The sequence below is a fragment of the Myotis daubentonii genome, chromosome 2, assembly GCF_963259705.1.
Source record: "Myotis daubentonii chromosome 2, mMyoDau2.1, whole genome shotgun sequence".
Taxonomy (NCBI): domain Eukaryota; kingdom Metazoa; phylum Chordata; class Mammalia; order Chiroptera; family Vespertilionidae; genus Myotis; species Myotis daubentonii.
The window spans coordinates 3,272,046-3,286,132 of record NC_081841.1 but is presented as its reverse complement, the minus strand read 5'-3'; the positions used below and the strand labels follow the sequence as shown (position 1 = coordinate 3,286,132).

Genomic DNA, 14,087 nt, shown 5'->3' with positions numbered 1-14,087 from the left:
CACACACACACACACACACACACACTCTCACACACAGGCCTGGTCCATAAGAAAAGCTGCTGGGAGAAGCTTCTAAAATGCTGTTTTAACCCTTTGCGGTCGTATTAAATTTGGACATGGGTGTCGTACTGGTCGGAATTAATTTCCATTGAAAGAGCAGTGATACCTAACATGCAAGATTATGAAGGATAAACAAGATTTATTAATTCCTTTTTGGAACTACGTCACTACTAGTAGAATCACTACAAACGTTATCACTTTCTACGTCAGAGCCAGTATTCAAGGTGCCAAAATAAAACTCTTCATCGTTACTTTCAGATTCGCAGTACACTTCTTTCGGTAACTTTCTTTTTGCCATTTTGGAGGATTATTTTGAAATATCTTAACAAGTGAGAATGCCTAATTACAGTTAAACGTAATCTGTAAAGCTTTATTTGAAATTCTGCGAAGTATCTCCGAAGCTTGTCGATTTCTTCGCTCTCAAAAGGCGCCTGACTCGCCACGGTGTTTTGCATGGCGAGTGTGGAACGACCGCGTTTGTTTATATTGAGTTTTGATATCTCCAATTTGTCAGGGCAATGTTTTGGTTCGTGACAAGGTCGCTTAGACACTTAAGAGCTTTCAGAGAAATTATGAACTGATACATGAATGAACAGAGTTAAGATTCGTACGGCCTTGCTGTGGTGGCTGAGAGCAGACATACGACCGCAAAGGGTTAAGACAGAAAGACTTGTCTAGCTCAAGCCCTTGTGCCTGAAACCTGTGTGGCGGCTGGTGCTCCAGCTGCCGTCTTGCAGGCATGGGGCTGACCTGAAAGAGGAGAGGCTGGAAGCAGCCTGGGCTCTGGACACTGCAGAGCTCTGCACGGGCCCTGCTCAGGCAGCTTCCCGATCCTCATCACAGAGAGAGAAATCGCAGCCTCTGATTTCACACGCTGTTTGGGGGAGTGTGCTGCTCATTCCTCATGTGATGGAGGGAGAGAGAAAAGAAACGTATGCAAGGAAGAAATAGGAAGGTTCTAGATCTCCCTAGAGTTCCAAAGCAGTTTCCTGCACCACCACCAGCTCTCGACTCATCGTTTAAATAAAATGCCATTAAAAACACGCAGCAGTCACAGCCCTGTGGCACAGGCGCCAGAGCAGTGAACTGGGAAGGCCCCCGGGGAGGGAGAACACGGGGGACAGGGTGTGCGAGAAACGATGTAATGAATGGGTGACACGCTCAGACCGGGTCTAGCAGGAGCCCGGAAAGCACCGCGCCTTCTCCTGCCCCCGCAGAGGTCACACATCGAACCGTGAGCAGCACACGAGCTCACCAAACCCCAACGGCTGCCTCGGGAAGGGCGGTCCCCTCATGTGGTGTCACTGGTGGCCTCTCACGTTAAACCGGGAAAAGGAGGAGACAGGTCATGCGTCACTGACTGGACTGGCACAGTGGGCGAGCCTCCGACCACGCGGGGAGCCTGTGACAGTGTCCTCGGCGAGGACGGGCGGCTCGTGGGTGTGGGGCGCTGACGCCCCGCCTGGCCCAAGTCGTCCCGCAGCTCTCCCTCCTCTGCCGCCGGATTCCTGTGTTTCCTGCATCCACCCTCCCACCACGCCCACGTGCTCACGTACCCTCAGGCCTCCGTGTCCTCAGTTCGGTCTGTGAGCGGAGGTGTGGGCTGTCTCAGCAGCCTGTCCCCACCTCTGTGCCGCCAGCCCCTCCTCCTCCACCCGCCCGGGGGCTGCTGTCGGAGCTGGCACAGAAGACATGCAAAGAGCCTGTGACAGCATCTACCGGGGCGGACCCCCCATACATGGTGGCACTAATATAATGATCCCTTCTTGGAAATGTCTTCCATTGCCTCCTCTGAATTTGTCCACACGGACACGGCTACACGTGAGTGAAATGCCTTCCTTAGCAAGAGCTGACGCTGACTAGCGAGAGGCGTCGGAACAGGAGTCTGAAGCAACCCTCTGAGCTGGTTTCTGAGAAGTCTATGCAGACCCTTCCGGCCGGGCCCTCTGGCCGGCTCGCCAGTACCCACAGCACATGCCTGAGCTCCTTTCCTGCCCGCCTCTCCCCCTCTCTGGCGGGACAAGCCCCAGCGTCGGGCACTCCCCCTGCAGCGAGGGGCCTGCAAGGCCTGGTCCCACCCCATCTGCCTGCGAGGGCAGCGTGGGCGCAGATCAGAAGCGTTCTCTGCAGAAAGTGGCCGCCGACACTGGCCGAGAGGAGCCTCTCCCGCCGCGGAGAGGCCTAGGCGTGACCTGCTTTGTCCGGCCGAGAACGGAAAACCCAGCGCCACGCCTTCGCAGCTTGTCCTGTGACAGAGCAGCCGACCGCCTCGGGCCAGAGACACAAACACGGAGGCCCGTCCTACCTTCCTGAAGTTGTACCAGTCCACTCTGCCGTCGAGGTCCTTGCTGAAGTTGAGAAATTGTTTCCTGAACGCGGGGTCCTGCTGCTGGACCCAGTGCCGGAGCTTTTCCACCGCTTCCTCCCTGGTCACCGTCTTGGTCCAGGCGCTTTTGTCCTCTGTGGGCTTGGCTCTGAAATCACAGCAGGCACAGGTCCGGCGGCTGCTTACAGACCCCCACGTTCCACCCCAGACCCCCGCCCTCCCCCCGGGCCCGCGTGGTGGCAGGTGGGGGCAGGAGCCTCGGGAAGAGAAGGCTGCGCCTGTGTGAGATTCCTCCTGCGCTCGGAGCTGGCTGGCCACGCTGGGTCAGGCAGGCGTGGCGGGAAGGGTATTCGTGTGACCCAGGAAATGAAGCTCCCAACAGGCTGCTGTGTGGCATCCAGGTCCCAGGGGTCATCACCCTCCGCGGGAAGGAAGGGCGCCACAGCCGCTCCCAGGTCCTTCCGGGGGGGGGGGCTGCGTGCAGTGTGAGGGGCGTGTGCGCAGAGGAACGGCCTCCTCAGCTCCAGCCGCCTCTCGGCCCGGGGACGAGGTGTGGGGGGGCGAGGCGTGGGGCCGGGACACAGCCGGGAGTGAACCTGCCGGCTCTGAGGAGCGCTCTGCTCCGCACACCCCGCGTTTTAGGAAATGCTCAGCTGCCAAGACTTCCCTCCTGGTTTAGGGGGCAGACCACTCACCTCTGAGCATTTAACCTGCTCTCAAAGGGCCACCTCTCTGCCGTTTATAACGCAGCTACCACCCGAATGCCCAATGCCAACTGCCGTTAGCAGAGCGCTGACCGCCCCTGGCTCGCACTTAGGGGCTCCTAAAGGGGACGGTGAAGTCTGCCGAATACTTTACATCTTACCTTTCTTCATGGATTTATTGTAAGCTATGAACAAGCAAGTAAGAATACTATCTCTTCACTAGACTAAACCTGTATTTTCCAAAGTGAAGAAGGGCGAGGTTTCCTAAGTATGTTTCCTCGTTACAACTCCATTGGCCAGCATGTCGGGAGCCCTGCACCGCTGGTAGGGAGCGTGCCCTGGCGGAGGCGATTCTGCAGGGAAGAGTGCGGGAGGGTCCCAGGGGGCAGAGAGCGGGTGAGGGCAAGTCTGTGATGGCTGCGCGGCAGCCGGGCCTCTGGGCCCGGAAGCCCGGGGTTCCGGGGCCCGGACGGCCACGGACTTTGTGAAACTTGAGGCGAGTCCCCAGGCCCTCAGTGCCTCATTTCTAGAATGAGTAGGTCAGTTCAGTAACCCCTCAGCTCTCTGCCGGCTCTAAAACCCGCTGCCTCCAGCACTGCGTTGACAGTCTGCCATCTTTCTTATCTAAATAATACAATATGAACACACTCACGTTTACACAAAGGTTCACTAACTGCCTGCCCCACAGCGCCCAGGTTCTCGCTGCGCCTGCATCTGCCTCTCATTACCTCTCGGCGCTCTCCGGCGGCGGCCCCTTCTGCCCGTGCTCGCGGGGCGGCCGGTCCTTCACGGCATTAGCTGGACGGGCGGCGGGCAGGCCCTGGACGCCCATGCTGGCCAGGAGGTTCTTGTACAGGACCTTTCCCGAGGCTGAATCCTTAAACTTGCTGCAGAGTCTGTAAAGGTTAGCACAACACGCCCGTTAGAACGGCGGAAACGAAAAGACGGGCCCTCCGTGCGTGGGCGACAAGTGTGTGGGCACCTGCACACCGCCCGCCTGGTGTGCGGCATGGGCAGCAGCCGCTGGGAAAGCTGGCTTGGCAGCTGGACGTGTGTGGGGAGCCGGCACGGCCATGGCATACTCAGCCCCAGGGCGCCTTATGTGCCATGCCAGCTCAGCCTGGTTCAGTGACCCTGAGTGGGTTGGGGGGGCGGGGGTGAAAGGATTGAGAAAAGACAGACAAGAGAATGGAAGCTGGGTCTCGGCGGGACGCTGCTCCCTGATGAGGAGACAGCGCGGGCGCCCACAAGCCGTGTCTTTATTTTATAGCAGATGCCACGAGGCCAAGTAGGGGCGTGATCACGTTGTTTACAGCATTCTCGTGAGTTTCATCCCCACTTAACTGCATGCACCTGAACTCTATCACAAGGCACGTGGGGCCACGTGTTTGGACCATAGGGTCAAGCTTACAACCACAGCCGTTGGCTATGATTGTGCTGGAAGGGCCCTGCCCTCCAGCTGGGACTTGCACGTGGCAATGAGAGGACCCGGTCCTTTCATTAGTCCGAGGTTTGAACCTGGCCAAAACACCGTAACCGCGCCCCACAAACGTGCACTTGCCCGAGGAGCCAGCCACTCCGCCCTGGAGAAGTGGGTGTGAGTGTCCACAGAGGCCCGTACCACAGGCCCAGCCCTCCGGGTACCAGCCCCAAATCAGACGCACACCAAGCACCCAGCACCGGTGGATGCACCAGGCATGCACCCCACCGTGGAACGCAACTCCGCAATGACAAGGGACCCGCTGGAATCCGTAGCAACAAAATGAACCCCAGACCCGTTGTGAGGGTGAACGGAGCCTGACAAGAAGCAGCACCGCCCTGGCCGGTCGCTCAGTGGTTAGAGCGGCGGCCCTCACACCAAAGGGTGGCGGGTTGGACCCGGTCAGGGCACAGACCTCGGTGCAGCTCAGTTCCAGGCCCAGGAGGGGCATGTGCTAGAGGCAGCCAATAGTTATATCATTGATGTTTCTCTCTCTCTCTCCCTCCCTCCCCACCTCCCTCCCACTCTCTCTAAGAGCAATGGGAAAAATACCCTCAGGTGAGGATTTTAAAAATGTTAAAAAAAGAAGCGAACACCACGTGTGCTTTCACTTATGTAAAATCATAGAAAGTACAAAGTAATCAGATTGGTGGGGAGCTGAGCAGAGGCTGCTGGGGCGGGGGGGGCGGGGAGGGGCGATAAAGTGCCAGCCGGCGGGTCTGAGCGGCCTGTGGCCGGGTGCAGAGGAAGGACAGGCACCCTCAGGGGTGGCCCTGGAGGCTGCCGGGCGCCCGCGGCCACAGCCGGCCTCGTGTGAACGCTGAGGCCTCTTCGCCCGTCCGCCCTTGCCTCTGTGTGCACAGCGGGCTCCTCAGAGGCGTGTCCCGTGACCCCACCCAGAGCACGGAGGGGACGCGTGTGTGTTCTCAGGCCATGCAGACCGTCAGGGTCTCGTGAGGAGTGAGACTGGACTTTCGGACATGAACTCGGCTTTGCAGCAGCACTTCCTAGCTCACTGGCAACTGGGGCCATCGCTGCTGTCATCCCGCACCCTCAGTGTCATCCAATGAGTCTTTATATCTGAGCCTGCAGGAACCAGGCACTTCCCCAGAGAGCGTGTGGCCGCACTCCCTCCCAGCAGAGGCTGAGCGCGAGCTGGGCGCCGCCTCTCTCCTGCGTCCCATTCCGCGCCTACAAGATGCCCCGGCGGTGAGCAGGAAGCCAGCTGGCACGTGTGCGTGTGTGTGTGTGCACACGCGTGTGCATGTGCACTCAGTAGCCAGCTGTGGTAACGGTCACGAGTGCTGACGCCACGCCGCTCAGCAGGGGCCTGTGACTATTACGATCGTTTCACCGGATCCCCACGTGCGGAGCGCGGTGCTGCACGGCGAACCGTGAGCCACCCACCGCCTCACGGAGCCAGCCGCCGGAACCGGCCATTCAGGGCCTGCGTCTCCCATCGTGAGGAGGACCGACGGCCCCCCCCCCCCCCCCCCCCCCCCCGTGCGGAGACTGTCACAGAGCAACTCCCAGCGGAGCCGGCGCTGGCCGGGATGTGTGAGCGGCCGTGACCGACACTGCCGCTAGCACCGCGAGCACGCTTCGAGGAGGATCAGAGTGATGGAAGCAGCCGTGACTGAAACACGGCAGGAAGGACTTCTGTTGCTGAGACTCACTTTGCTAAATGTTCCGTCGTCAGGCACGGGCAGAATATGTGCATCACTTTCTTGAAGTTGTTTGCCCCGACGAGCCCCGTGTCTCCCAAGTCGTAGGAGCACAGCAGGTCGTGGAACGCCAGGAGGTTCCTGCTGATGGAGTCCCGCACCATCCCTTCCACCTGAGAACACACACGGTCACAGGCTGCAGGCGTGTGGCCTGGGGGGAGCACCCGAGACCACGGAGGGGGCACCCCGGGACCACGGAGGGAGGGGGCATCCCGGAACCATGGAGGGGGCACCCCAGGACCACGGAGGGAGGGGGCATCCTGGAACCATGGAGGGGGCACCCCAGGACCACAGAGGGAGGGGGCATCCCGGGACCACGAAGGGGGCATCCCAGGACCATGGAGGGAGGGGGCATTTCGGGACCACGGAGGGGGCACCCCAGGACCACGGAGGGAGGGGGCACCCCGGGACCACAGAGTGAGGGGGCATCCTGGGACCACGGAGGGGGCACCCCAGGACCACGGAGGGAGGGGGCATCCGGGACCACAGAGGGGGCACCCCAGGACCACAGAACCACAGAGGCAGCACCCTGGGACCACGGAACCATGGAGAGGGCACCTGGGACTACGGAGGGGGGAAGGGTACTTACTAAGTCCCAGGCCAGCAGGTGTGACGCCTGGGCGTCCCCCCCGGAGGACGGCTTCCCTATCTGAGTGGGAGAGAAAGGACGCGAGTGAATACAGGTCACTACAAGGGCAGGCGGAGCTCTGAGTCCGACTGTGACGGCCAGCCATGCCCGTCAGCCAGCGGCCGTGACACTGAGCCGGTGAGGCTGCCCTCTGACCCCCTGGAAATGGGAACAAGAACCCCGAACTGGCACTTATTTTTAAAAAGTACAATAAACACGAACAAGTCCATCATCTAGAAATGAAGTAGATGCAGAGTGAGAGAATGATGAGGCGGCACTGCTGCCTGTCAACGTGGTGAGAACGAAAAAGCAACGAAGTGCGGGGTGGCCGGGAATGACCTCCGCCGGTGTGACCGCTGCAGACCCCGGGGGCAGTGGCTACTCCCGGGGCCAGGGAGCGGGAGGACACTCGCTCCTCACGCAGTCCCTTCCCATCGCCTGCAGTCTGTATGTTACACACATATTCCTCTTTAAACCATTATAATTTAAAAATAAAATATATACTCTTTGATCCAATAATTCCATTTCTAGAAGTTTATACTAACGGAAAACCGCAGAGTGAGGCAAAAAAAGTAGGCACCCCAATAGTCATTGTACCGAAAGTCATGAAAGAAAAAAGACACCTTGATTGTAAGGTCGGGGAATAGTTACTCTGTGTCTTTAAAGTTACACAACAGAATTGACACTGTTAATAATATGTTAATAAGTGACAACAACTAAAAAGGCTGTGATTACATGATCTCATTTTAAAATGAAACAGATTATCATGTATGAAAGCTTGAATCCAACTCATCAAATTCTATACAGTAATACATGCAGTTTCTTGCAGCTTTATTGAGGTGTAATAGTAATTATAACTAAGCTGCAAAGAAAAGTGTGTGTGTGTCGGTATGTAGGTTTGGGAGGATAAGTGTGGGTAAGGAGTCCTCGAGGTTAGAATTAGTGGTGATTTTTATTCTCTTCTGTCTCCATATCTATGTTTTCTAATTTTCCGAATGATTCAGTCTCTCACCAAGTCGTTTTGTGCGTGAGCCCAGCGCTGGGCTCCCCTGCGGTACAAGGGGAAGGCCCGGCCACATAATGTCACACGAGACCGTGACTGGTGTGGGAGGTCGAGGACTACAAGAGGGGTTCCTTCAGGGGTGTCAGGGGTCCCTGGGAGGGCCTGCAGAATGGCCCCTGGGAGGAGCAGAAGTGGGGCAGAGGCCGGAGGGGGTGCAGTTGACAGGATCTGATTCCTACAGAGCAAACATCACTGCACTCGCCAGGTGCAGGGGGGAGAGGGGGCAGATTGCTGACACGTCTATATTTTTGGTTTTAAGGAAAAATGCTGGCTCTGTGCGAGGCTGCGGTGGGGTCAGAGCTCCTACAGGTCTGTTCCACGCGGAGTTCAGGAAAAGCTGTCATTACTCACTCCTCTGTGGGAAGGGCTCTGGGACTTTGGAATTCGAGTCTAAGAAGGACCTGGTAGTGTGGGTTTAGGCCAGTGATGGCGAACCTTTTGAGCTGGGCGTGTCAGCATTTTGAAAAACCCTAACTTAACTCTGGTGCCGTGTCACATAAAGAAAATTTTTGATATTTGCAACCACAGTAAAACAAAGACTTATATTTTTGATATTTATTTTATATATTTAAATGCCATTTAACAAAGAAAAATCAACCAAAAAAATGAGTTTGCGTGTCACCTCTGACACACGTGTCATAGGTTCACCATCACTGGTTTAGGCTGTGGTTATCACCTTGCACAGGGGGCCATGCAGGAAACGATAATAGTAGAATGAAAGGTTAATCTGTAGCTATTAAAGGAAATCTTACACATCTCTATATATAAAAGCCTAAGAGACCAACCGACCGTTCGACCTGTAGCCATGATGTACATTGACCACCAGGGGGCAGACGCTCAATGTACAGGCGTGAAAAAATGGAACAGACTGATGAATCTCAGAGGGAAGCGGGGAGAGGGGAGGGCGGGACGAGATTAACCAAATATCTTATATGCATATTAGAGGCCTGATGCATGGATTCATGCACTGGTGGGGTCCCCCAGCCTGGCCTGTGGGGATCGGGCCGAAACCCACAGCCCAACATCCCCTGAGGGGTCCCGGATTGCGAGAGGGCGCAGGCCAGGCCAAGGGACCCCACCGGTGCACGAAACCATGCACTGGGCCTGTAGTTTCAACAAGAATCTGTTGATGTCAATTTTTTGGTCAAAAGAAACCAACACTAAAAGCCAGTGTCAGTCACTAGAGGCAACACTGTTATCACACAAAAGGTGAACTAACACAAGAACTCTACAAACGGGACGGAACCCAGAGGAGCAATCTGCACACGGCCTGGGAGACGGTTCTTTCCCCTGTTCTCCCACTCTCTCTAAAAATCAATGGAAAAATATCCTCTGGTGAGGTTTAAAATAATAAAATAAAATAAAATAAAAAATAAAATCCGGAGAAGTCCAAATTGAGTAACTCTTACACACTTAATTCTGACTTAAAATGAAAGTTACCGCAGCTGAAAAGTTACCTCAGCGAAGAGATGTGTTTCGTTAAACGGCACGGCACCAGCACCCCTGATTTCACTGAGAACACGTTCCCCCGTGACCGGACCCGGAGCGCCGCGGCACTCACCTCCCCACGGCTCTCCTCCAGCAGCTCCAGGAACCGGCTGATGTCCACCAGGCCCGAGCCCCCGGGGTCCAGCGTCCGCAGCAGTTCCTTGAACTCCGAGTCGCTCAGCTTCACCACCATGGAGTTGATGGTGTGCTGCAGCTCTGGCGCTTTTATCCGCCCGTTCACCTTCTGAGCAGGAGAGTGTAAGGGAATTTTTTAAAAGAAAAAAGGAAGGAAAGCGTTATATATATGTTTAGCATCATTTAATAAACTGAGAGCTTCGGTAAACAGAATTATGCTATGAAACTAGAGTACTGAAATTGATAATCATTATATAACATGGAGCTGTTAAAGAAATCTTACACATTTCAACAAGCAATGGGGCGTGGGGGAGACTAGCACTTTGCGAGTGCAGTTCCCACAATGCTCCCTGTTAGGACAGGGGCAGGAGATGGCCCCGGGCTGACCCCCTCCCCGGGGCAGGCCAACGTGCCTGTCAGAAGCTGGAATAGTCCCTCCTGCCCCAACCCCACCTGAAGGCGACGGGATCAGCCTCAGGGGACACAAAACTTCCTGGCAGTTCAATTACAATTCACCAATTCAATAAGAATGTTAATTAGGCGTGTTTTCACTACCACCAACCTCATTTGTTACATAAATGGACAAGTACTTAGGGAGAAAGATTTCAGCCCTGCTGCCTAAAGAAAGCATATGGTGAGCAAAATACCGAGGGGCAAACTTCTTCCCCAGAATAAAAAAACTACCAGCAAGTAAATTAAATATCAAAATTGAGAGATACTGTTACAGAAAAACAGGAAATTAAAAAAAAAAACAAAACCCTGCCTCATAGAGAAATACTGTGAATATTAATGTGGCAAAAGGGCTTATTAAGTGAGAAAATGGCATGTAAATGCCAGCCTTTACTCTGGGCCAAAATCTGAAAGGGACAGAGGTTCTCTTGGGGAAAATTAGTAATTTAGGATACGGGCATGCTTATTTTGGGGTTTGGGAGCGATAATCAACTTTTTAGTGTCTAAACAGGAATCATCGACAAGTTTTTGGTGGTTTTCAATAAATGTATAGCCTTGTGCAACCATCATCACCACTATCGATTTCCAGCGGCCGCTGGTCTAGGGGTTTGATTATAGCCACATGTAATCAAATGTGAAGTAGTAGCTCATATGGTCTTAATTCATATCTCCCTAATGTCTAGTGGTGTTGAGCATCTTTTTGTTGTTGTTGGTAATCCTCAACCAAGGATATATTTTTTCCATTGATTTTGAGAGAGAGGCGGGGAGAGGGAGACAGAGAGAGAGGAACATCAGTGTGAGAGAGACACATCTATTGGCTGCCTCCCACATGCGCCCAGACCAGGGCAGGGATCAAGCCTGAAACCCAGGTACATGCCCTTGACCAGAATCGAACCCCAGACCCTTCAGTCTGTGTGCTGACACTCTAACCACTGAGCAACTGCTTAGGGCGTGAGCATCTTTCTATGTGCTCACTGACTATTCAGATATCTTCTTTGGTGAATTGTCTATTAAAATCTTTGGCCCATTTTTAAAATTGGGTTGTCTTCTTCTTAAGTTCTAAGCGTTCTTACATATTCCATCTACATACAGGTCCTTGGCCAGATATTTTAATTACATATGTTGTAATTAAATCCTAGTCTGTGGCCTGTCCTTTCATTTTCTTAATGGTATCTCCTGGCGCACAAAAGGTTTGAATTTTGATAAATACAACTTATTGGGGTTTTTTTTTAAATGGATCATGCTTTTAGTGTCATGTCTAAAAACTCTTTGCCTAACACAAGGTCACAAAGAGTTACGCATGTCTCTAAGAGTTTTATCGTTTTAGCTCTTATTTTTAGGTCTAGGGACATTTTAAGTTAATTTTTGTGTGTGATGTAAGTTAATTTGCCTTTTTGCATATGGATATCCAACTGTCTCAACACCATTTGTTGAGGAGATTATTCTTTCCCCCAACACCCCCTGAATTTGCCAAACGGGGTGACTGCAGTGTGAGGGTTTATTTCTCTCCTCTCGGTTCTGCCCGCTGACCAGCATGCCTCGCCCCCTGCCGCTCCACTGTCTTTATTACTGTGGCTTTCCACGGAGAAGGTTCCTGCCTGGAAGTGCTGTGCTCTCACTTCATTCTTCTTTTCCAAGATTGCTTTGGCTATTCTGCCAACTTGCGTTTCCATATGAATTTTTAAGATTAGTTTTTCAATTTCTGCAAAAAGAAAAAAGAAAAAAAGAAAGCCAGCTTGGATCTTGATGTGGTTTGCACTGAATTTATAGGTCAGTTTGGAAAGATTTGCAATCTTAATGAGTATTCCAATCCATGTATATGGACTATCTCTTCATTTATTTACATCTTTTTCTTTTAATAATGTTTCATAGTTTTCAGTGTACAAGTCGGGTAACTACTTTCGTTGAATTTATCCCTAGATATTTTATCCTTTTCGATGCTACTGTGAGTGGAATGGCTTTCTGAGACTCATTTTCAGACTGCATATTGCTAGTTTGTACAGATATAACTGAATATTGTATATTGATCTTATATCCTGCAACCTTGGACTCATACATTAGTTCTTGCAGTGTGTGTGCATTCCTTAGAACTTACTATTACAAGATCCTATGGTATGTGAATAAAGACAGTTATACTCTCCTTTCAAGTCTGAACGCCTTTTCTTTCTTTTCCTTTCTGATTGCTTGTCTAGGACTTTAGTACAATGTTGAAGAGAAGTAGCGAGAGCTTTATTCTTATGTTTTTCCCGATCTTTAGGGAAAAGCATTTGGTCTTGTACCATTGACTATGAGTTTCTCATAAATGCCCTTGAGCAGGTTTGGGTATGTTCCCACTATTCCTAATTTTTCAAGAGCTGCTATCATGAATGAGCACTGGATTTTTCAGATACTTTTTCTTCATCTTTTGAGATGATCATGAGGCTTTGTCCTTAAGTCTACTAATGTTGTGTATTACATTAATTGATTTTTTGGAAGTTAAACCAACCTTGCAATCCTGGAATAAACCCCACATGGTCATACCGTTTAATCCTTTTTCTATATTTCTGGATTTGCTTTGCTGATTCATGAAGGATATAGGTCTATGGTTTTCTTTTCTTGTGGTGGTGTTTTTTATCTAGCTTCCTCCTATATATTCTGAATGCTTGTGAAGGGTTGGTATTATTTCTATAACCAATCTTGTAGTCTTCAACATAGAGCCTTTACACATTGTCTGTTATATATATTTCTAGGTATTTAATTTTTAAAAAATATGATTAGAAATTGTATTTTTAAACTTCTTTTTCTAATCGCTTATTGCTCTACTTAGGAATATTGTTTCTCTTTGCATATTGACCTTATATCTAAAGACTTTCTAAGCTCTATTATTAATTCTCCTGTGTTTTGAGGATTCTTTTAGATTCTATTTACAAAAGCATATGAACTGCAAATAACGACACGGAAGACATGAGTAGGTGAGGAGGCAGGGCGCAGTTGTTCCTGGGTGACAGAAAGACAGCCACACCTGCCGGAAACGTAAGGGATCGGTGCCCGGGCGCGCTCTCAGCGATGGCGAGCGTGCGCGCGCGGAGCAGCACATGCAGCTGCCTGACAGTACCGGCAGCAGATCAAGCAGCTCTAATGGCTCCGCATCCTCCTACCGCAGGAGGGGGCCACTCCCCAGGGCCTCCCTGCAGCAGGCAAGGTCCCCATGCCAGCTCCTCCTCAACGCTCCTTCCAGGTCCCAGGATGGGGTCAGGACTAAGGCAAATGGGGAGTGGGGGTGGAGGTGAGGAGTGGGGGTGGGGTGGGAGTGGGGGTGGGGGTGGGGTGAGGGTGGGGGTGGGGTGGAGGTGAGGGGTGGGGTGGGAGTGGGGGTGGGGGGGGTAGGGGTGGGGGTGGGGTGGAGGTGAGGGGTGGGGGTGGGAGTGGGGGTGGGGGTGGGGGTGGGGAATCCCTCTCAGAAACCCTGCTCTCTGCTCCTCTGAGGCATCCGGTGGGGTGGTCGCTGCTGGCCTGACACTCAGAGTGTGAGTCAGTCATGGGCAGGAGCTCTGCATGGTCCAGCTGTGCCCTCAGCCTGAGCGCCCACCGCAGCCCGGCGCAGGCGGGCGCATCCTCACCTCCACCGTGCGTGCGGTTCTCCATCTAACAGCACGCCGAGGAGGGTCCGAGGAGGGTCCGACAGCCGGGCACTTGCGGCTGTCAGTTCACATTATCACAGCCCTCCATCAGGAGAGAAGCAGATGCACTATTTTTAATTAAAATTGTTTCCTTAATATATTAATAGAAGCGGAGCTCACGAAGCCTTCATTTATCTTTAAGGGGCGGCCAGCTAGCAGCTCTGGGAGGCTCCAGGCAGGGCTGACCATGCGGCTCTGGGTGCGGCTCTGGGTGCCGCTGTGGGTGCTGCTCTGGGTGCCGCTCTGGGTGCCGTTCTGGGTGCGGCTCTGGAGCAGCCAGTTTGGAGGTTTGAATCCGGGCCGGCACTCAGGGAGCCTCAGGCCGTCAACCCCCTGCGCCTTTCCTCAGCCAATGGGGACGAAACCAAAG

The 14,087-nt window shown here is 53.0% G+C and overlaps 1 protein-coding gene across 1 annotated transcript in view; it reads right to left on the bottom strand.

The window, feature by feature from the left end:
- Positions 1-14,087, bottom strand: part of EFCAB6 (EF-hand calcium binding domain 6) — a 135,410-nt gene that overhangs the window by 69,008 nt on the left and 52,315 nt on the right. Inside the window, exons 11-15 of the mRNA XM_059680844.1 lie at positions 9,547-9,717; positions 6,884-6,943; positions 6,247-6,407; positions 3,819-3,986; positions 2,366-2,534 (exon numbers count right to left, since the gene is read on the bottom strand). Coding sequence (XP_059536827.1) covers positions 2,366-2,534; positions 3,819-3,986; positions 6,247-6,407; positions 6,884-6,943; positions 9,547-9,717 — 729 coding nt within the window. The remainder of the gene's footprint in view (positions 1-2,365; positions 2,535-3,818; positions 3,987-6,246; positions 6,408-6,883; positions 6,944-9,546; positions 9,718-14,087) is intronic.